The sequence below is a fragment of the Zootoca vivipara genome, chromosome 6 (genome assembly GCF_963506605.1).
Source record: "Zootoca vivipara chromosome 6, rZooViv1.1, whole genome shotgun sequence".
NCBI lineage: Eukaryota > Metazoa > Chordata > Lepidosauria > Squamata > Lacertidae > Zootoca > Zootoca vivipara.
The window spans coordinates 11,277,878-11,300,175 of record NC_083281.1 but is presented as its reverse complement, the minus strand read 5'-3'; the positions used below and the strand labels follow the sequence as shown (position 1 = coordinate 11,300,175).

The following is a 22,298-nucleotide window of genomic DNA, read 5'->3' as shown; positions in this document are numbered from 1 at the left end:
CCTTCCCCGCCCCAGGCCACGCCCCCAAGCGTCTCGCTAGGAGCGCGAAGGAGACGCCAAGCGGGTGCCCCTGAGCATGTGCAGAGTGCACCTCCACAGACAGCAAAGTAGGCACTATTGATTTATGATATATAATGAAGTAAATGTAATAAATTATAATTTAAGGGAGGGGGAGAACCCCGGGGTTCTGGGCATGTGCAGAGTTTATCTCTTACTAATACTACCGGTAAATAAATTAAAAATGAACATTTACATCCTGCCCATCTGGCTGGATTGCCCCAGCCACTCTGGGCCGCTTCCAACACATATTAACAACATGGAAAACGAATTAGGTAAAGCTTGACACCCTTCTCCGAGTTTCTGAGCATGTGCAGAGTGCATTTCTCCCTACACAGCAAAATGGGAATATGCTGGCCCCCAGGGTTTCTTGGTATGTGCAGAGTGCATCCCTGGACAACTGGTTAGTTACAATCTGCTCCCAGTTGGGTTTCTGGGCGTGTGCAGAGGTTTCATTTCGCCTTAAACAAGATGGTCACAACTTCCAGCCTGGGTTTTCTGGCCACATGTAGAGTGTGTTACTCCGGAGGCAGTAAGGTAGGCATATGTTGGCCCACCAGGGTTTCTGGGAAGGTGTAGAGTGTAGATCTTGATAGACTACAAGGTAGGCAAAGGTTGGTTTAGCCTACCTGGCAGTGGTGCTTGACCTGAAATGTGTTTTGGGGGTGCAGTTTTCCTTCTACTGCCTGTTTCACGCTGCCTTGAGCAGAGTCCTCTTGGAAGCCAACCCAAAATGTGATTGAAGCAAGTTATAAAAGTAGTTAATACAAACAGCACCCCCAAAACCACCATGGGAGTTGTTACTTCTGAGAAGACATGTGCAGATTAGATTTGCAGATAAATCCAGTTTAATTTTGCAGTGTGTGTTTGTGAAGAAGTCCTTCCTTTTATCTGTCCTGAATCTTGCAGCACTGAATCGTTTCCAGCTGTATAATATCCTTTTTGAGGTGAGGCGGCCAGTACAGCACACAGCATTTCAAATGTGGCTGCAACATAGATTTGTAGAACAACAGGTTTATTCTCAATTTATTTCCTAATGATCCCTAGCATGGAATTTGCATCTTTCATGGCTGCCACATACTGGGTTTAACATCTTCATTTGAGTGAACTACTATGAACCCAGCGTTACATTCCTGGTCAGTTATTGCCAGTTCAAACCCAAGGAGCATATATGTAAAATTAATTTTTTTTTTTGCTCCAACATGCATCCCTTTACATTTGCATTGCAACCCCTAACAATTTAGTTTCATCTGCAAACTTGGCCACATCCGAGCTCACCTGCACCTGCTGTCGTTCTGTGAGTGCAATACTTGGCAAAAGCTGATTTATTGCACACTTAATGCAATTAAATGCCAGCTGGTGCAATTTTTCATCTCCTAGGATCTTTGATTTTTGAGAAATCAAAGGTGGAGGGGTGTGTGGGACAGAACTTGCCCACGTGTGCTAATTTTGCAAGGCTGAGGGACAAATACTTGGCTGTATGGTTAATGCATAACCTGACTCTTGTGTTAGGCAATCCAGGCGAGTCTGCACTCTGCTTTTAAGGACACCGGAAATTAATTCTCTTGCCCATCCATTTTTCCACAAGGCGTGGGAAGTTGAGAGAGTTGCCTCCTGGGGTTTACATTGCAGGCAGGTAGACTGCAGCTGGATGTGGAGCTTCTGTTGTGTGTGGAGGGGATCTAAAACAAGAATGTCCTCGGTTATAATCTGGTTTGAGCCAGCTAAATGTTTTCAGTAAGCTCCTGTACCTGGGACAAGTACCTGCCTGCTGTTTATCCCACATCCGGTAGTCAGAGATAGACTTCCTCTGTATGGGGAGGTTCCGTCTCTCTCTCTCTCTCTCTCTCTCTCTCTCTCTCTCTCTCTGGCCATCCTCATTGTTGCTGGATTCTGCACCCACATCATTGGTGATGGCAAAGACATGGCATTGCAGGGGCTGGACTAGATGACTCTTAGGGTGCCCTCTGATGACATTTCCATGAATCTGGAGGACCTCAGTTTCCTCACCCCCTGATAAACACCTCAATACTCCTATTAGATTATTAAACATTCCTATGAGTTGCTAGGCTGTATATCTATAACACACGTTTAACGGGGAGAGAAGAATAATGAACAGTGTCCTATTTTAATAGCTAAATGTTGGGACAGATCTTATTCTTAATATGCCCTTACGGATTTTAGGAAGCAAAATAAATCAAATCTGCACAGGGGAAACATTTTCCCTCCCTTTCCCTTTAAGAGGGCGGAGGCAGGCTTTGACTGGCAGCCCCATCAGCCAGTAGCGTTGACTTCCTGTTGTCAGCTGAGCCAGTGGTGGGGGAATTGAGGTGGGGGTTGGTGGGAGAGGAATCATTCCTGGACCAGGTGAGTGCCTTGTAAGCAATACATTTGGGGGGGGGGAAGAAGAGGGAAGGACAGGAATGTGGGGGGAGTTCTTAACAGTGGGGAAGGCAGAGATTGTATCCATGCAATGGGCAAAGGGGTGGTGGTCCAGAGAGGGAAGTTGCCTGGACTTGGCAAGCTGGGGGGGGGAGGGTGTGCTTGTGTGTGTTTGCAATCCTTTCTGCTTTAGCTGCCTTCCTCTCTCGTCCCCCCCCCCCAATAAAATTTTATCTTGTTTTGCAGGTCGTGCATGTGGCGCCTTTCGAATCCGGGACTCGAGGGCTCGAACTCCACGCAGCTCTTGGGAAGCCCGTAGCGGTAAGATTTGCCATTTGCTCCTCTGGCCTGGCTGCCAAGTTTTAGGCAGGGTGGGGGTGGGATTGGAGGAAGCGTCTGGGGATTAAGGCCTAAACCTTGGAGCCCGGCCAAGGGGAGCCTGGGCCCATGTGGGGGGGGGGTGGCGTTTCAGAGGCTAGGCCACATCACGTAACCCTGCTTTGAAATCCAACACAAATCTTCTCTCCGTTTCCCCATGTTGCTGTGATAAGCTTCCTAGTCCTCAAGATTTCGTGCGTTGCGTGTGTGCCCTTGACTCACTTTTGTGGCCTAGAAATACACATTATTATTATTATTACTAATTTCATTTACCCCGGCCTCGCCAGCCCTTGCCTCCTCTCTGTGTGTGGCTTGAGGAGAGGCAAGAAAATGTGTCCTGGGTTGCAGCCATTTTTGCTTGCATGCCAGCCTGCTTGGATATGTTGGAGTAGAACCTGGTTTTGGATCGGGCTTCTGGGTCTGAGCTTTGCTGTCCTTTCATGCCTGCCTGTATCAGAATGCTTTAATTTTTATTATAATCCTGAGATGGCATGCTACAATGGAATTGTGGTTGTTGTTGCTAATATTTTATTTTATTTGTCCAAATGGTCAGATCAGAGCACAAATAATGACAACAACCCTGTGAAGTGTTGCAGCAGGTGGGGGCCCAGGGAGGGGTGCCAGGGGTTAGGCTCGGAAAGAAACAGAGGGCATATTGGCTAAGGATATCTGCTTAGGGAGTTCAGGTCGCAGCAGAGGCGAGATTTGAACCCACCCTGGCTTCTTGCTTTTCCCCTTGCATGCACATAGAGTTGGAAGGGATTGCTAGGGTCAAGATGGGTCTCGAACCCACGACCCTAAGATTACTCTGATATTGTTCCATACCATCTCTTGAGCTGCGAGCATTCCTTCTGCAAGAGGCAAAATTGCAGGCAGACTTGCTTGAAGGTGGCAGGCTTTATCTTTTAAAAAAATCTTTTAGCAAAGGAATGTAGAAAGCTGCCTTAACACCGTGTCCTTCGAGCTCAGTATTGCTCTCCGGGGCTTCTGGCTGGGCACATTCCCAGATCTTCCTGGGGATCCCATTTGGGACTGAACCACCAACCTTTTGCATGTGACGCAGGCGTTTCGCAACCGAGCCCTTCCCTCGGGGAGTTCCGCAGGTTAATAACATGTTGCGCAGACTGGCTTCCTGTTGTTTGTGCTGCGAATCTGCTGACCGTGAGTGGTTTGCTCCCTTCCCTGTCCTGGTGGAGCCTGAGAAACGGGGTCAGCCTGGGGTGCAAGTGGGGTCTTGTCTGCTGGGGAGAGGGTGGGTGCTTGTGCGTGTAGAAGGCATGTGAATTTCTGAAGGTGCAGGGAGCCTTAGCCACCAAAATAGGCCCCTCTGGGAACAGAACCGATGAACAAACAAATTTATTATGTATCATCATTACTTAGATTTAGAAGACATCTAGATTTGTTTTATTATGTTTTTGCATATGTTGGAAGCCACCCAGAGTGCCCGGGGCAACTTAGTCAAATTGGCGGGGTACAAATAATGAAATTATTACTATTATTATTATTATTAGGAAGGCATGTGAATTTCTGAAGACTTGGGGAGTTTTGTCCATGAAAAACCTTCCTCCGGCAACAAAGCCTATGAAAAAGCAAATTTACTTATTATTTATTGTTGTTATTGTTATGGGAAAGTGGGATTGATTGATTGATTTGTTTGTTATTGATTTATTTGTTTCTCTGAGGAGCTCAAGGTATTGTATGTTGTCCTCCTGCTCCTCATTTCATCAACACAACAGGCCTACAAAGTAGGTTGGCTTGAGAGACAGTGTCTGCCCCCCCCCCCACCCCCAGGTCACCCACTGAGCTTCATGGCCAAGTTGGGGGATTTGAACCTAGGCCCCAGTCCGGCACACTATCTGCTACGTACGCTTCTTGGTGTTAGTATTAATATTATTACTTTTCTGCAGGAAACAATTAATTTCCAAATTCACACACACAGAGAGAGAGGAAATCATAGAAAAGTGAATATAGCGCTATGTTATATGTCTCCAGCTAAGGGGAGCCATTCAAGCCTATTGATCTAGGTTAGTCATACCCAGTAGCTGCAATGGGTTTACGGCGATTGCTATGACTAACATTGAATATAGCTTGTCATCATTGTTTTCAAAAAGGACATTTCCAATGTAGGTCATATTCTGAGCAGATCCCTTATTGAGATCCATGGGCATTGCTAGCGCAGGTCCGTTAATTTCCAAGGGGTCTACTCCTGAAAAACTCAGTTGGGGACAACCAATTATGTTTTCTGACCCTGCAGAGAGGCAAGTAACATACAGTGGGACCTCTGGTTAAGAACTTAATTCATTCTGGACGTCTGTTCTTAACCTGAAACTGTTCTTAACCTGAAGCACCACTTTAGCTAATGGGGCCTCCTGCTGCTGCTGCGCCGCCGGAGCGCGATGATTTCTGTTCTCACCCTGAAGCAAAGTTCTCAACCCGAGGTACTATTTCTGGGTTAGCGTAGTCTGTAACCTGAAGCGTTTGTAACCTGAAGCGTTTGTAACCTGAAGCGTTTGTAACCCGAGGTACCACTGTATTGGCTGTGATTGATCCCCGCGTTGCTGGGGTTTGGGCTACATGACCCTTGGGGTCCCTTCTAGCCCCACAGTTCTGTGATGAACCTGCAGTAAAAAATTGGCAGCTGTCTGCCTGCAAACCCTCTGCTTGGTCCTCAAACTGGCTTAGGGGAGCTTCGCCCTGGTGGGTTTCTCTCTTGTGGCCTAACCTACCTCGCAGGGATCGGCGCAAGAATGAAAACTATGATGATTCTGATGCTGTATTATTGGAATGAGGTTGGGGAGTGCAAGGATTAATGGTTTTTTCTTGTTTTTGTAACATATTTTGTGTTTTTATGTTGCAATTTTATGTTGTGAGCTGCCCTAAGACCATGGGTATAAGACGGCATGCAGATTTAGTAAATAAATAAAAACAAATAAATTTTACATTTGCATACTGCCCTTCAATCAGTAGATCTCAGGGCGGTTCACTACATTAAAAAATAATAATAGGGGGACTCTGGATAGCTCAGTCAACAGAGCACGAGACCCTTAATCTCAGGGTTGTGGGTTTAAGCCCCACATTGGGGAAAATCTACCTGCATCGCCTGGGGTTGGACTAGATGACCCTTGGGGTCCTTTCCAACTCTACAGATTTTATGATACTATGATCCTCCCTCCCTCCCTCCCTCCCCACCCATCTCTTGAACTTTCTGGCAGAAAGGGGTAGGATTAAAATCTCGACGGATTTTTTTAAAAAAGTTACCAGCGTTTGCAATCTCGCTGGGTCACAGGGTGGCTAAGACCCTGGAGGTGTCTTGACATGTCTGTAGGGTCATTTCCGCCCCCCACCCAAACCTTGGGGGCTTGTGATTTCTCCAATACGCATGCTTGGGGTTCTGTTAAGGGCAAAGGGGAGATTCGCACCAGTCTCCTCCTCAACAGCTGGGAGGCGGTCTGGGATGACAGAATAAGGCTTTTGGCACACACCTTTTCTCCTTTAAAAATCAATAAATGTCAAAATAGGAGCTGAATTGTAAGCTTGGAAGTCCCCAGTTATCATGGCTGCCTTTTGATGTGGGCTAGAACCGGGTTCGAATCGCTGCTGAGACATGAAGTGTGAGCTTAGGGGCCAGTCTCCTCTCTCCGGCAGACCTACCTTTCAAGGTTGTTGTTGTTGTTGGGGCTTCAAATTAAGAATTGGGATAGCCAAGTACCGAATGCCACATTGAGCTCCTTGCACAGAGGAGGATGGCTGAGATGGAAACAGAACCTTATTAGGAACGGGGTGTTTGGCATGGAAAAAAGGAGACTGAGAGGTTATAAGATCATAGAATTGTAGAGTTGCAAAGGTCCCCCAAGGGTCATCTAATCCAACCCCCCTGCAACGCAGGGGATGGCCATCTTCCAGTGTCTCTAGGGCTGTCACATGGAAGAGGGAACAAGATTGTTTTCTCCTGTTTTGCGAGGGCAGGACTTGAACCCGTGGCTTCAAGCTGCAAGAAAAGAGATTCCAACAACAACAACAACAATAAATTATTTATACCCTGCCCACCTGGCTGGGTTTCCCCAGCCACTCTGGGCGGCTTCCAACAGAAAAATGAAATAAAATAATCTATTAAACATTAAAAGCCTCCCTAAATAGGGCTGCCTTCAGATGTCTTCTAAAAATCTGGTAGCTGTTTTTCTCTTTGACATCTGATGGGAGGGCGTTCCACAGGGCGGGCGCCACTACCGAGAAGGCCCTCTGCCTGGTTCCCTGCAACTTGGCTTCTCACAACGAGGGAACTGCCAGTAGGCCCTCGGTGCTGGACCTCAGTGTCCGGGCAGAACGATGGGGGTGGAGACGCTCCTTCAGGTATACTGGACCGAGGCCATTTAGGGCTTTAAAGGTCAGCACCAACACTTTGAAGTGTGTTCGGAAACGTACTGGGAGCCAATGTAGATCTTTCTAAATATCAGAAAGAACTTTCTAAGGGTAAGAGCTGTTCGACATGAAGATGCGGTGGACTCTCCTTCCTTGGAGGTTTTCAAGCAGAGGTTGGGTGGCCATCTGCCCTGGATGCTTTAGTTGTGATTCCCGTATTGGAGGGGGTTGGACTGGATGACCCTCGGGGACCCCCTTCCGGCTCTTCAGTTTCTGTGATTCTATGCGAACCTAGCAGTTCGAAAGCACGTCAAAATGCAAGTAGATAAATAGGAACCACTACAGCGGGAAGGTAAACGGCGTTTCCATGTGCTGCTCTGGTTTGCCAGAAGCGGCTTTGTCATGCTGGCCACATGACCTGGAAGCTGTACGCCGGCTCCCTCGGCCAATAATGCGAGATGAGCGCGCAACCCCAGAGTCGGTCACAATTGGACCTAATGGTCAGGGGTCCCTTTACGTTTTACCTTTATGATCCTTGGAGGGATACAGGTAGAAAGGTGGGTTGAGACCTACGGGTATAGGGTGGCATACAAATTAAGTAAGTAAGTAAGTTAATGCCATACCCCCCAAAATAAGAGACCCAAGTGCCCCAACCTTTCTTCTTAGGGGTGTCACTCCATTCCCTTCCCTTGATTCCCTCTCCCTTTTTTATTTTATTTTTTAAAAATAATTTTAATAAAATTTCTGTTTTACATTATAGAATATTCACTTAACCATCCTTAAAATACCAGTGACTTCCCTTCCTCTCTTTCCATGATTCTTTTTGCACAATATAAAATACCTGCATATTTTATATAAACTAAACTATTGGTATCTGAAGAAATGTGCATGCACACGGAAGCTCATACCAATGACAAACTTAGTTGGTCTCCAAGGTGCTGCTGGAAGGAATTTTTTTTATTTTGTTTTGACTACGTCAGGCCAACACGGCTACCTACCTGTAGCTAAACCATTCAGTATTCCATTATTACATCCATCAAAACTTATTTACAGTGTTGAGTTTATCTTAAGGCTGCCCACGATTTCAAATAAACCCAATTTTCCTCCATATATTCAGTAAACATTTTCCAATCTTCTTTAAACGTATGTTCTTCTTCCTTCCCCCTTTTCATTTTCCAGCTGCCCTGATCCGCCGCCGCCATGGCTTCCGGGGGAGAAGGTCTGGACGACATTTCTCCGGACTGGGCGGGGGCCAGCCTGGTGGACCTGACCTCTCCCGAGCTGGCAAAATCCAACACCTCTACGCTGGACAGCGGGGAGGATTTCGAAGTCCTGGATAACGACGAGGAGGAAGAGGAAGGGCGAGACGAGGACCTGAGCGGCCTCCCTCCGCTGGAGGACGTGCCCGGAAACGACGGCCGAGGGACGGCCGCCTCGCAGCACCCTGGTCCAGAAGACACGGAGGAGACCCCAGAGTGGGTGGATGTGTTAGGTGAGGGCACCCTGCCTTTGGACGGCGCCTTCAGCAAAAGCTGTAGCAGGCAGAAGTTCTGTCGGTGCAGCTGGGATTGGCTTCCCCTCAGGCCCGCCTCTATTTCTCCCTTCTGCTTCCTTCCTGCTCTGCAGGTTGTGGGGTGCAAAGAGTCTCGCGTGGGCCTTCCTGTAGGTCTGTTTCTGAGCTCTCCAACCCTGCTCAGGGCTCTTGCTTCTGAGTCAGATGCTGTGATTCCTGCATTGCAAGGGGTTGGGCTAGATGACCCTCAGGGTCCCTTCCGACTCTAAAATTCTATGATTCCGTGATCCTCCCACTTTTGCTTTCGCTTCTACTTTTTCCTCGTTGTTCCCCCCCATGTCAAAATTAATTGCGAAGCATGCAGGTGTCAGGACGATTCACAAGATAAAACACAAAATATATAAGAAAAATATAAACAGGAACAACCCAAAAATCCCCCACTCTGCCTTTATATGTCTGGATAAATGACACAATATATAAGACAGAAGTGTGATAAAGGGTCTTTTTAGTTACTTTTCCTCTGCTCTTTTTCCTCTCTTTTGTAAGGGTCATAGGTATTTTATTTCATTTTTCATTATTATGCTTCTCTCTTAATATATTGATTTTTTTATTATAAATGAATTTGGATTTTATGGCTTCATGTTAAAAATCTTCCATAAAGTTGTTGAAAAAAATCAGGAAGAGCAAAACTTGCTTCTCAGATAAAAAAACACCACAATTTCCGGTATCTATCTGTTTCACATTCGTTATATATCTGCAAAAAATATACACAGAAGGTCCCATCAATTGCCATTTTCCCTCATTCATAAACCCAACGCCTTGTTGCTGTCCCAATGAGGAACACCAAATATAATCCCAATTAATTAAAGTGGATACAAACTTCTTTCTGCTCTCCTTCATGTTTCTCTCGGTTCCTCCCCGCAGGGAGCGGTTTGCTGAAAAAGAAAGTCATCGTCGCAGGTCAGGGACCAGAGACCCGGCCGGTTAAGAGCCAGGATGTCACCGTCCGCCTTAAGACCATGCTGCAGGGCGGCACGGTGGTCGAGGAGAGCCCCAGCCTCACCTTCACGCTGGGGGACTGCGATGTCATGCAGGTGCGTAAAACTCTCTTTTGGGCGGAGCAGGAGAAGAACCAAAACAATGCTTGGAGGCCGGAAAAACACTTCTGAATGCCAGTTGTGGCGGAACTGCACCTGGTTGGTCGCGGCTTGATCCAGTTTGGTTCCAGAGCAGGAGAAAACTCCCTCCTCCGTGTGACAGCCCTTGAGATGTTGGAAGATCTCTCATATCTCCTCTTCAAGAAGGATACTGACAAGCTGGAACGTGCCCAGAAGAGGGCAACCAAAATGGTCAAAGGCCTGGAAACGATGCCTTATGAGGAACGGCTTAGGGAGCTGGGTATGTTTAGCCTGGAGAAGAGAAGGTTAAGGGGTGATATGATAGCCATGTTCAAATATACCGTATAAAAGGATGTCCTATAGAGGAGGGAGAAAGGTTGTTTTCTGCTGCTCCAGAGAAGCGGACACGGAGCAATGGATTCAAACTACAAGAAAGAAGATTCCACCTAAACATTAGGAAGAACTTCCTGACAGTAAGAGCTGTTCGGCAGTGGAATTTTCTACCAAGGAGTGTGGTGGAGTCTCCTTCTTTGGAGGTCTTTAAGCAGAGGCTTGACAGGCATATGTCAAGAATGCTTTGTTTTGTTTTGTTTTGTTTTTTTTATAAAAAATATATTTTTATTAATTTTCCATTTAAAACCAATTATATCACATTCATTATTTCAAATTATACACATATATATATCAATCAAACCGAATGTTATGCCAAATCGTCTAAAGAATTTTTTATTTGGGTTCCCATGCTTCAAGAAATTGGGGATTCCTCGCAACCGTCCACTGCCGTCTTTTTTCTAAAGTTCAAATCGTCCTCCAAGTTCATAATAATCCAGATCTTCCCCTTACAGTCACATAGATGTTTTCCACTTTCAACCGATTGTTTCCCAGCTGCTGAGATAAATATCCATATGTCAAGAATGCTTTGATGGTGTTTCCTGCTCGGCAGGGGGTTGGACTGGATGGCCCTTGTGGTCTCTTCCAACTCTATGATTCTATTATTCTCCAGGCTAAACATACCCAGCTCCGTCCACCGTTCCTCATCAGGCTTGGTTAACAGACCCTTGGTCATCTCATTTGCCCTCCTCTGCACATATTCAGGCATCTCAATATCCTCCTTATCGAATTGATAAATTTGATTTGATTTGAATATTCTTAAATTGTGGCTCCGAGAACTGGACACTGAGCGGTCTGGACACCACTGGACACTTGGGGTCTGACCAAGGCAGAACAGAGCCGAATTGTGACTTACCTTGACACTGGACTTCTGTGGATGCAGCCTAGAATAACATTAGACTTTTTTGCTGCTGCATCACAGGGTTGACTCATGTTATGCGAGGGGTCTACTTAGACCCTTTGATCTTTTTCACATGTACTACTTACTGACAAACCAGGTGTGCCCCATCTTGTATTGGTGCAGCTATAAGATCTTCTCACAACTCTTCTTAGGATAGCTGAGTGAAGTCTACCTCCGGGTGACAGATCCTGGGGAGAGGCAGGCAGAGAGGGCTATCGCTAGAGATGTAAAATTTCCGAAAATTTTGAAGCTCGGAAAAACCCCTGGGTTTCCCCTGGTTTTTTAAAAGAAAAAAACAGAAATTTTGAGAAAAAATGAAAAAAACGCTACATTAGCACTTCTTTTTTTCCAGATTGAAAGTAATTCTGTTACTTTAGAACAGGGGTCCCCAGACTACGCCCCCCGGGTCGGATGCGGCCCAATTAGCCTCCCAATCCGGCCCGCGACGACCCCCGCCGCCCGCTGCCGCCGCCCGCTCTTACGGCGCGCGGCGCGGCGGCGATCTTCAAAATCGGCAAAAAATCGCCGAAAATGCTTTGTGCGCATGCGTATGGGCCTCTCCTGACCCAGAAGAGGTCATTTCCGATGCACTTCCGGGTCGGGGGAGGCCCATACGCATGCGCACAAGCGATTTTTTTTCGACCGTGTGCGTGTGCGCATGCGCACGGGCACGCACTCCCCCGCCCTCCGGCCCGCTGCGCGCGCACTCCCCTGCTCTCCGGCCCGCCGCGCGGTCGGCGCGGTGGGCACCGGCCCGAAGCCCGGTAAGTCTGGGGACCCCTGCTTTAGAAACAAAATATAACTATGGACAATTTTAATGGGCATAAAATTATCACAACTAGCATATTAAAAATATAGTGTATCCAAACGGGAACTGAAATTTAACTTGTCATTCATCACTGTTTGCTATGCAACATGCTTCCTCCACCTCCCATGTTTTGCCCATGAGACCTTGTGTATTTCCTCACACTGATGTGTGTGGTCTGTTAACTACTTTAGCTACTACTATATGCTTAAATTAGTTTATTTCACTTTTTAAAGACTGTTTTACAGCATTTAATGTTTAAAATATTTTCATTTCTTTTGTTCTTTCATAACACTTCTCTGATTGCCACGACAGCACATATACTTTAAGGCCCTTTTTGTTGCTCTATATTTTCTTCCAGTGCTTTGAGGCCTAGTGAAGAGGAACAGAACCAATGCATACCACACGCATGCAAAACCAAAAATTAAAACCTTTTTTCTTTTCTGGTGACAACAGCACCTCCTAAAGGAAGAAGTGTATCTTGTTCTTGCATTGGAGACTTCAGTTTGCTTGTCCTCACAGAAATTAGAATAATCTGACACCACACATATTTTAAAAAAATGATTTATAAAATATTTGAACCCCTTATCTTAAAATATTTTATTAATGTTAAAATAAAACATTCCATAATCTATTTTTTCAATTTTTCAGAAAAAAAGGCTTCAGGAAAAACCCGGGGTTTTTTCCAAATTTTCCCGGGCCTTCACATCTCTAGCTATCACCCTCTGATCCTGTCCTTAGGCTGCCGTGCAGAGCTGTTCTCTTGGCCACAGTGAGAACCAGATGTTGGACTAGATGAGCCCCCTTTTCCTGCTAGCTGCAATGACCATGTTCTTCCCTCAGAGTACCAGCTCCCAGGAATCTTACTTCTGGCCTGGGAGGGCTCTCCTTCCGTCCCAACAGTTGCTGGAATCATTTTTCTCCCTCTGCAGGCCCTGGACCTCTGCATACAGCTAATGGAGATGGGAGAGACGGCGCTCATCATTTCAGACGCAAAGTACTGCTTCGGCCGGCAAGGGAGGTAGGTGAGGAAGAGGGTCGAGGGATCCCTTCACCCCAGGGGGTTGACGGGAGATTCAATCCTCAAAGAGGATCTGCTGAAGCCTAAAGAAATCCTTTTGCTTGTCCAGAAACTCCCACTCCGCCCCTTCCTAGGCTGACCCTGTAGGATTCAAGTGTCATGAGTGTCCTGTGTAAACCGGATAAGAATAATAATCTTATTATTTGTAGTCCTCCCATCTGATTGGGTCGCCCCAGCCACCCTGGGTAGCTTCTAGCATATACAGAAACATAATAAAACATCAAACATTGAAAACTTCAGATTTCGTCTAAAAGTCAGATAGCTGTTTATCTCCTTGACATCTGCAGGGAGGCCATACCACAGAGCGGGTGCCACCACCAAGAAGGCCTTCTGCCTGATTCCCTGTAGCCTCACTTCTCACAGTTAGGGAACCACCAGAAGGCCCTCAGAGCTGGACCTCAGTGTCTGGGCTGGATGATGGGGGTGGAGACGCTCCTTCAGGATCTTTGGGGTGCCTCACCTGCAGTCTTGCTGTCCTCTGTCGGAGTCAGGGTCCTGGGCTGGGTGGAATTTGGCTCTGATCCTGTAGAGCAATGCCCATGCTTTTTTTTAATGAACGGAGTGTTTTTTCCTCCGGTTTTCCAACCAGGAGTCCAGACATCCCCCCTGACTCATCCCTGGAACTTGAAGTGGAGCTCCTAGCGGCCCAGGATGCCCCCGACCTGGAACTCCTAAGTGGGAAGGAGAAGATTGAGCTGGCGAACCGGAAGAGGGAGCGTGGCAACTTCCACTACCAGCGAGCGGACTACGTCCTGGCTATCAACTCCTACGACATTGCGCTGAAGATTATCGGCTCCAGTTCAAAAGGTGCCTGGTTCCCCCATGGCGGATGCGGGGTGGGGTGGAGCTAACAGGCACTCTTGCTAAATATAGGACTAGCAGCTTTGAGCCCCAGTTTTCAAAAGTGTTTATTAACTTCTTGAGCTGCCTTGTACCCTGAAAGTTCAGGATCAAAAGCAACAACAACTTGATAAAAGATATCTTCCTATACACATAAAAACGCAAGGCTGTCGTCACGCAGCACTCATGGGAGGATTTGTAGTGACTCGTCACAGTCCTGGATTTGCGTGGAGGCAGGGTGCACTCAGGGAGCATCATTTAGCCCAGACACAGAGGTCCAGCTCCGAGGGCCTGTGGAGCGCCCTCCCATCAGATCTCAAGGAGATAACTTTTAGGAGCGTCTCCACCCCCACCATTCAGCCCAGACACTGAGATCCAGCACTGAGGGCCTTCTGGCGGTTCCCTCATTGTGAGAAGTGAGGTTACAGGGAACCAGACAGAGGGCCTTCTCGGTAGTGGCACCCGTCCTGTGGAACGCCCTCCCAGCAGATGTCAAGGCAATAAGTAACTATTTTACTTTTAGAAGACAACTGAAGGTGGCCCTGTTTAGGGAAGTTTTTAATGTTTAATGCTGTACTGTTTCAATATTCGGTTGGAAGCCACCCAGAGTGGCTGGGGAAACCCAGCCAGATGGGCATGGTATAAATAATAAATTATTATTATTATTATTATTATTATTATTATTATTATTATTATTAGACATCTGAAGGCGGCCCTGTATCAGGAAGTTTTTAATGTTTGATTGTGTTTTAATTTGTTGGAAGACGCCTGAGTGACTGGAGAAACCCAGTCAGATGGGCTGCATATAAATAATAATAATAAAATAAAAATTAAGGAATGGAGAGACATAGAGACAGTGCAAAGTGAGCAGGGGCAGCAGACCCTACACTACTTATTCCATCTTCTTCTGCTCTCTTCCTAGACACTTTAGATGAGTTGGGTTTTATTTTTTACTTTTACAGCTGGGGCGGCGGAGGGGGAGATGTAGGTTGGGTCTGCATTCCCTTGCAAGACAGAAGCAGGGGAGTGTTGCTCAATGGCAGAACGTGCTCCCTTGAGAGGTGGTGGTCTCTCCTTCTTTGGAGGTTTTTCCGCAGAGGTTGGAGGCCCACCTGCCAGGGACACTTGCCTTGCAGGGGGTTGGGCTGGGTGACCTTCAAGGTCCCTTCCAGCTCTCCACTTCTGTGATTCTTTGGAGGTTCCATTCCTAGGAAGAGCCCTTGTTTTGCCATTTCGAACCCGCACCCCTGTCCAAGCTGCAACTCCGCCTCCTTTCTAGTAACCCCGTTCTTCCCCCCGCCCCCCTGCAGTGGACTTTGCCCAGGAGGAGGAGGAGGGATTAGTGGACGTCAAGATGAAGTGCCTGAACAATTTAGCCGCCTCTCAGCTCAAGTTGGACCACTACGATGCGGCCCTGCGATCCTGCAACCAAGTCCTGGAACAGCAGCCGGACAACATCAAAGCCCTTTTTCGGAAGGGGAAGGTAGGGGTTGTCTTTCAGGGGGTGGAGAAGAGGAAGGGTAGAGGGTCCAGGTGGCTGCAAGTGCCCCCCTCCTCCTTTCACCCTCGCAACAGCCCTAGGTGTGGCCGAGAGGCAGGGAGTGCTCCAGGGGCATCCGGTGGACTTTCATAGGCATGGTTGGATTTGAACCCAGGTCTCTGGAAAGTGCATGGATGACCCCTGTGGATGCTGGCAGTGTGGTGCAGTGGTTAGAGTGCTTGGCTGAGACCTGGGAGCCTGGGTTTCGAATCCCACACTCGGCCATGGAAGGGGCTGCAACATCCGGGGCCTTTTTCTTCAGCTGTTTTTGGACTACAACTCTCATCTTTCATAGCTAGCAGGGCCCAGCGGTCAGGGATGGTGGGGATTGTAGTCCAAAAACAGCTGGCTTTTCTCACGTCCTTGAAAATAGCGGATTAGGAAACGCTAAAGTTTGAAAACCTGCAAAATGATCCACTGTAAACACGGGTTTTGCCTATGCTCTCCTAGGTCCTGGCTCAGCAAGGCGAATACAGGGAGGCCATCCCCATCTTGAAAGCCGCCTTGAAGCTGGAGCCATCGAATAAGGTAAGGCTCAGAGCATCGTAGGTCTGGAAAGGGCCAGAGGGTCATCTAGCCCAACCCCACTGCAATGCGGAAATCAGTCAGAATCTGACCCACTGCAGGATCTTGAACCGGGCGATCGTCAATGGCTTGTAGCCAGAGGCGTATGTCGCCGCTGCCCCCAGATGTGGCTTGCTTCTGGCTCAGATGGCGGATAGAATCCTGGTACCCTTTGAGGGCATCCAATCCAACCCGGCGCCTGAAGCCGGTTGCCCAGATCCCTGCCCAGCAAGGGAGAGAGCCCACCAGCACGTTAGGTCATTGCTAACGCTCTGTTGCCCTGCATTAAATTAAGCCGAGGGCCAGATATGGTGGGGTTGAGGGCCTCCAAGAAGCGTGGCAAAGCCCAACCGGGGTGTAGGGTCAGGTGAGGAAACTCTGAAGTTGCTCTAGCAAAGGGCAGGTGAGTTCTTATATATAATAGAAGCAACAGGTGTAACCCAAGTTTTAGGACTCACCTGTCCTGTCTGAGTCCAGCAATCTGCAGCAGAATCCTTCAATGGTGGCGGCTCAGGCATTTGCGATGCTCTATTATGTTCTATCGTGTTCTTATCATTTCTTGCAGGGTTTCCAACTGTTTTTGGACTACAGTGCCCATCATCCCTGACCACTGATCCTGGTAGCTATGGATGATGGGACTTGTAGTCAAAAAAGAAGAAGAAAAAAGCTGGAGACCCAAATATATCCATGGCTAGTAAAATGTTCCTCTTCAACCAGGCCTGGGGCTGATTAACATCCTATACCCTTTTAAATGTTTGTGGGAGGGGAGTTAGTGGGGTTTTCCCCCCGTTTCTTGTTCTTTCTTTTATTATGCATTTTGTGGTTTTATATGGCATTTTAATGCTGTGAATTGCCCTGAGATCTACGGATGAAGGGTGTTGTTGTTGTTTAGTCGTTTAGTCGTGTCCGACTCTTCATGACTCCATGGACCATAGCACGCCAGGCACTCCTGTCTTGCACTGCCTCCCGCAGTTTGGTCAAACTCATGTTGGTAGCTTCGAGAACACTGTCCAACCATCTCGTCCTCTGTCGTCCCCTTCTCCTAGTGCCCTCAATCTTTCCCAACATCAGGGTCTTTTCCAAGGATTCTTCTCTTCTCATGAGGTGGCCAAAGTATTGGAGCCTCAGCTTCACGATCTGTCCTTCCAGTGAGCACTCAGGGCTGATTTCCTTCAGAATGGATAGGTTTGATCTTCTTGCAGTCCATGGGACTCTTCTCCAGCACCATAATTCAAAAGCATCAATTCTTCGGCAATCAGCCTTCTTTATGGTCCAGCTCTCACTTCCATACATCACTACTGGGAAAACCATAGCTTTAACTATACGGACCTTTGTCGGCAAGGTGATGTCTCTGCTTTTTAAGATGCTGTCTAGGTTTTTCATTGCTTTTCTCCCAAGAAGCAGGCGTCTTTTAATTTCGTGACTGCTGTCACCATCTGCAATGATCAAGGAGCCCAAGAAAGTAAAATCTCTCACTGCCTCCATTTCTTCCCCTTCTATTTGCCATGAGGTGATGGGACCAGTGGCCATGATCTTGGTTTTTTTGATGTTGAGCTTCAGACCATATTTTGCGCTCTCCTCTTTCACCCTCATTAAAAGGTTCTTTAATTCCTCCTCGCTTTCTGCCATCAAGGTTGTGTCATCTGCATATCTGAGGTTGTTGATATTTCTTCCAGCAATCTTAATTCCGTCTTGGGATTCATCTAGTCCAGCCTTTCGCATGATGAATTCTTCATATAAGTTAAATAAGCAGGGAGACAATATACAACCTTGTTGTACTCCTTTCCCAATTTTGAACCAATCAGTTGTTCCATATCCAGTTCTAACTGTAGCTTCTTGTCCCACATAGAGATTTCTCAGGAGACAGATGAGGTGATCAGGCACTCCCATTTCTTTAAGAACTTGCCATAGTTTGCTGTGGTCGACACAGTCAAAGGCTTTTGCATAGTCAATGAAGCAGAAGTAGACGTTTTTCTGGAACTCTCTAGCTTTCTCCATAATCCAGCGCATGTTTGCTATTTGGTCTCTGGTTCCTCTGCCCTTTCGAAATCCAGCTTGCACTTCTGGGAGTTCTCGGTCCACATACTGCCTAAGCCTGCCTTGTAGAATTTTAAGCATAACCTTGCTAGCGTGTGAAATGAGCGCAATTGTGCGGTAGTTGGAGCATTCTTTGGCACTGCCCTTCTTTGGAATTGGGATGTAGACTGATCTTCTCCAATCCTCTGGCCATTGCTGAGTTTTCCAAACTTGCTGGCATATTGGGTGTAGCACCTTAACAGCACCATCTTTTAAAATTTTAAATAGTTCAGCTGGAATATCATCACTTCCACTGGCCTTGTTATTAGCAGTGCTTTTTAAGGCCCATTTGACTTCACTCTCCAAGATGTCTGGCTCAAGGTCAGCAACCACACTACCTGGGGTAGTGGTATACAAAGGGTGGTATACAAATTTAATAAATAAAAATCCATGCTTCTCTTCTACACACACAAAAAAGGTGCTGGAATTGCATACCTTTGTGTACCCCCAGAAAAACCCCAACATTGTTAATAATAATAAATATTTTCTGCTTTTGGCGGGTCACATTACTTTTTAAAATTTGTTTTCAATGTTTTATTGGTATTCTTCAAATGATTTTTTTGGTGTAGATTGGTCTATATATTTTAGTCATTTATTTTTTTCAAAAACATAATTGAACTGCTCAACTTTTTAAAATAAATAAATAAAGTGTGGTATAGTTTTTCTATAAGCCAGATATTGGCCAGGAAGGCTCCCTCTCCTGCTTCCTCTAAAATACACCTTCCTTCTTTCCCTGTGCCCCCCGCCAGACCATTCACACAGAGCTCTCGAAGCTGGCAAAGAAGCACGCCGACCAGAAGTGCGTGGAGACGGAGATGTACCGCAAGATGCTGGGCAACCCCAGCGGCCCCACCGCCAAGTGCAAAGACAAGTCATCGCGGGTAGGTCAAGCCGGAAGGGGCCCGTGGGTCATCTAGTCCAACCCCCTGCAAATGCAGGAATCTGTGTGTGTGTGTGTGCAGGCTGGCATCTGTCTGTCTCAGGAGAGAATGGAGGGGTGGGCCTTTGGGGGGGAAAGGTCAAGCTGCTGGACGGCAGAGACCCAGGCGGGAGAGACATGTTTTCTTGCAGGCAGGGCAGAGGAAGGCACCCGCTTGTGGCGCTGTAGATGCAGCAGGGAGTTTCTTTGCTCCTCCCAGTGGTCATTCCTCCTCTGGTCAGGGAGAAAACTGTTGGCAAGAGCTGTTCAACAGCGGAGCGGTCTCCCTCTGGAACTTGCGAACTCTCCTTCCTTGGATGTTTTTAAGCAGAGCTGCGATGTCCGTCTGCCATGGGTGCTTTAGCTAAGTGACACTCCGGCAATGCAAGGCGTTGGATCTTGTCTTAATTTTAGAATTGCTAACACTTTACCTTGGTTGGTTGTTGTTGTTTTTTTACCATTTTAATATAATTATTTTACACTTCTCATTTTAAACATTGCTTTTAGCTTCCCGTTTAATAGTATGCTTTTCTTTTTACATCTCTACTAGTCATTGACTGAAATGATATTTACATAATAGAATATAATGATGATAGTAATAATAATAATAATAATAATAATAGCAATAACGATCAGTATTAATACAGTGGTACCTTGCAAGACGAATGCCTCGCGCAACGAAAAACTCGCTAGACGAAAGCGTCTTGCGAAGTTTCTGGTGACTCGTAAGACGAAGTTTTCAATGGCCACGCTTCGCAAGACGAAGTTTTTCGGCGATTTGTTTTTTGTTTTTTTGCCGCGGCAACCCGCGCTTCGCAAGAGGGAATCATTGCTAGACGAAGCGACTCGCGGCACAAATTACTTTCGTCTTGCGAGGCACCACTGTACAATAATGATCGTTGTAATTGTAATGCAATAAGAATAATTGTAATGACAATTACAATCTCTCTTTCCCAGTCAATTCCGTGGAAGTGGCTCTTTGGCGCAACAGCCGTGGCGCTGGGGGGCGTGGCCTTGTCGGTCGTCATCGCAGCCAGGAACTAGCGCCATCTGCTGACAAGGGACGGCAAGGAACCCAAGCGGCGGAAGACCAGCCCCTCTTTTCTCCATCCCTCCTCCCCACCACGGCACACACCCACCCACCCCCACTCCGGCTCTCCTCCTTCCACCCGGCCCTCGACAGACGCATACACAGCTCTGGACCTGTAGGGTAGCAGCTGGGGCGGGGGGGGGGGCTTAGATCCTCCCCTCCCCAGAGGCTGCGCACACCCTCCTCTTAGTCGTGAGATGCAGCAGACCACTTTGCGGCGGGGCTGGCAGGGGAACTGGAGAGATCCATGGGGCGGTGGGAGGGATTTTTCGCGCCATCGCTCTGACTGCAGAGACTGGAATTAGCAGGGTCTCGAAGGGACCCGGACTTGTGGGTATCTTCTTTTTGCGGTGGGGATGGGGTGGGGACGGAATTCACTGGAAGTTCTGCTCAATCCTTTTTCTTTTTCGAATGCCCCTTCCGCCCTTTCGGCTGTTTCTGTCGGAAGGCACGTGGCGGGCAGAGCTTGTGCAGCCAAGGGGGTCTTTGGGGGTCCTATGCAGAAAAGGGGGAGCCGGTGGGTTTCTGCGGAGGAGGGCGGGATTACGGAAATGGACCTCCGCAGCGAGACAGGGTCAGGTGGGCAGCCGCGAGGAACTGTGGGGAATGTTTAGGGCTGTGCAGGGAACCCTAGGAGCTCGATCCGTACTGATTCCGACGCACAAAAGTGAGCACGCCCTTTCCTCTATTGGAAACTCAGCACACTTTTGGGGGGGGCATGCAGCGGGTTGAGGGGGGGTGAAGAGAGTGGAGATGAAGACAGGTGGGTGTTCCCCCCCTCCCCAAATCACCCCCTCTGGAGGCCAAACGAAGGGGCAGAGGCCCCCTTCTGAATCCCCCCCCCCGGACTCTTCTTTGCCCCCACACCAGAGCCTTTCTGGCGCCAGCCTTATGACGGCATTCTTGGGTCGTCGTCCCCCCCCCCCCAAACCCAGCACCCACTGGTCTGGCCTTCCCCAGGACATGTCCCGCCCCCGGCCCAGGCAGGACACTCTCGTTTATTAATTATTATCATTATTTTGACCGCTGTCAGATTTTAAACTGTGAAAACCACCACTGCCCCACAAATTCTCTAATAAAGGAAAATCTGTCAGCAGCAGACCACAAGATTCTGATGCATTAAAAATTTTTTATTATTATTATTTTGAGGGGAGGGCATTATGTAAAAGCTTTGGGTTAGCGAAGAATAAATATGGAGGGCAGCGAGAGCCTGATGGAGGAGGGCTGCTGTGTATTAAAACTGGGGAAGCACAACCTGCTAGGAAAGTGGCCCTCGAGGACTGTCTGTGTGGCCCCCAGAAACCTTCCCTGGTAATGTAGTTTCAACTACATGTTGTTTCTGGGTGTGTCGCCTCTGTAACAAAGACTGCTGGCACCAACAGGCAAGCACCGGTGTGTTTTCAATTGGTTCAGTTTAAGGGTGCTGCCGTGGCTTGAAAATTCTGAGTTCTAGCTGTTCAGATAGACTGCTCCGGGCTCCTGCTCTTTGCAGTAAATCAGCTCAGAAGCTCTTTTTTTTTAAAAAAAAAAAACATTTTTAAAGCAACATGTGCACATCATTGTTCAGATCTGTTGCCAACAATTCCTAAGTGCATGCAGTATATTAGTGCAACCATCTAAAAAAAGAAAAGAAAGTCCTTTATGGGGCTCCCAGAGTTCCACTTACTCCAGCTTTCACCCTCCCACTAGGGCTGCCCAGGTGCCCCCAGGCCTTCCTTCCTGTTTGCCTCCAGCAATCTGGCATTTGTAGGTAGACTGCTGCTAAAGATGGAGGTTCTCCATGATCTAATGGCTATCTCTAGGCCTGTTTTGCATCCTGGTTCCCACTATGATGATCAAGTAAACCCACAAATAAGATCGTTCCCTTCTGTCCTAAAAAATTGGCTGGAGGCTCAACCACGCATGGTTACAAATCACCGACAAGGCCGTAAATCCGTCTCATGCAACTGCGAAACGAAATTTGTTAGCTAAATGTGCTTGGTTGTGGCTGGCTGCAACTGCAGGGCCACTGAACCGCTGCAGGGGGCACCCCCAAATTTGCCTGGCCGCCCAGCAAACCGATAACTTGGGTTTCCATCTTGAAATCCCGCCAAATTGAATCCTGCCTTCAGGGTACCAGCGGAGGGGGAGGAGCACGCCATTGGAAGAGTTGTGCCTCCTACATTAGTCATGCTCAAAGCAGACCCACTGAATAGCTCTGTTGGTAGAGCACGGGAACACTTAATCTCAGGGTCATGGGTTCGAGCCCCACATTGGGCAAAATATTCATTCATTGCAGGGGGTTG

General features: G+C 47.6%; 1 protein-coding gene across 2 annotated transcripts; it reads left to right on the top strand.

The window, feature by feature from the left end:
• The first annotated feature begins 14 nt into the window (after positions 1-14).
• Positions 15-21,112, top strand: FKBP8 (FKBP prolyl isomerase 8). Of its 2 annotated transcripts, none has more exons than XM_035119447.2 (10): positions 15-107; positions 2,686-2,760; positions 8,356-8,668; positions 9,614-9,783; positions 12,836-12,924; positions 13,574-13,791; positions 15,135-15,307; positions 15,815-15,892; positions 18,754-18,885; positions 19,881-21,112. In XM_035119447.2, exons 3-10 carry the CDS (start codon positions 8,377-8,379, stop codon positions 19,965-19,967), a joined length of 1,239 nt encoding a protein of 412 aa, XP_034975338.1. In that variant the 5' UTR covers positions 15-107; positions 2,686-2,760; positions 8,356-8,376; the 3' UTR covers positions 19,968-21,112. The 2 variants fall into 2 exon arrangements, with proteins under 2 accessions (XP_034975338.1, XP_034975337.1); XM_035119446.2 differs by lacking the exon at positions 15-107 and adding an exon at positions 2,344-2,424.
• Positions 21,113-22,298: the final 1,186 nt, after the last annotated feature.

Excerpts from the sequence above, each read along its gene's own strand:
- FKBP8 (XM_035119447.2), top strand. The coding sequence starts at position 8,377 with ATGGCTTCCGGGGGAGAAGGTCTGGACGACATTTCTCCGGACTGGGCG. Across the intron at positions 8,669-9,613 it reads AGAGTGGGTGGATGTGTTAG|GGAGCGGTTTGCTGAAAAAG; the intron begins GTGAGGGCACCC and ends TCCTCCCCGCAG. Across the intron at positions 13,792-15,134 it reads TATCGGCTCCAGTTCAAAAG|TGGACTTTGCCCAGGAGGAG; the intron begins GTGCCTGGTTCC and ends GCCCCCCTGCAG.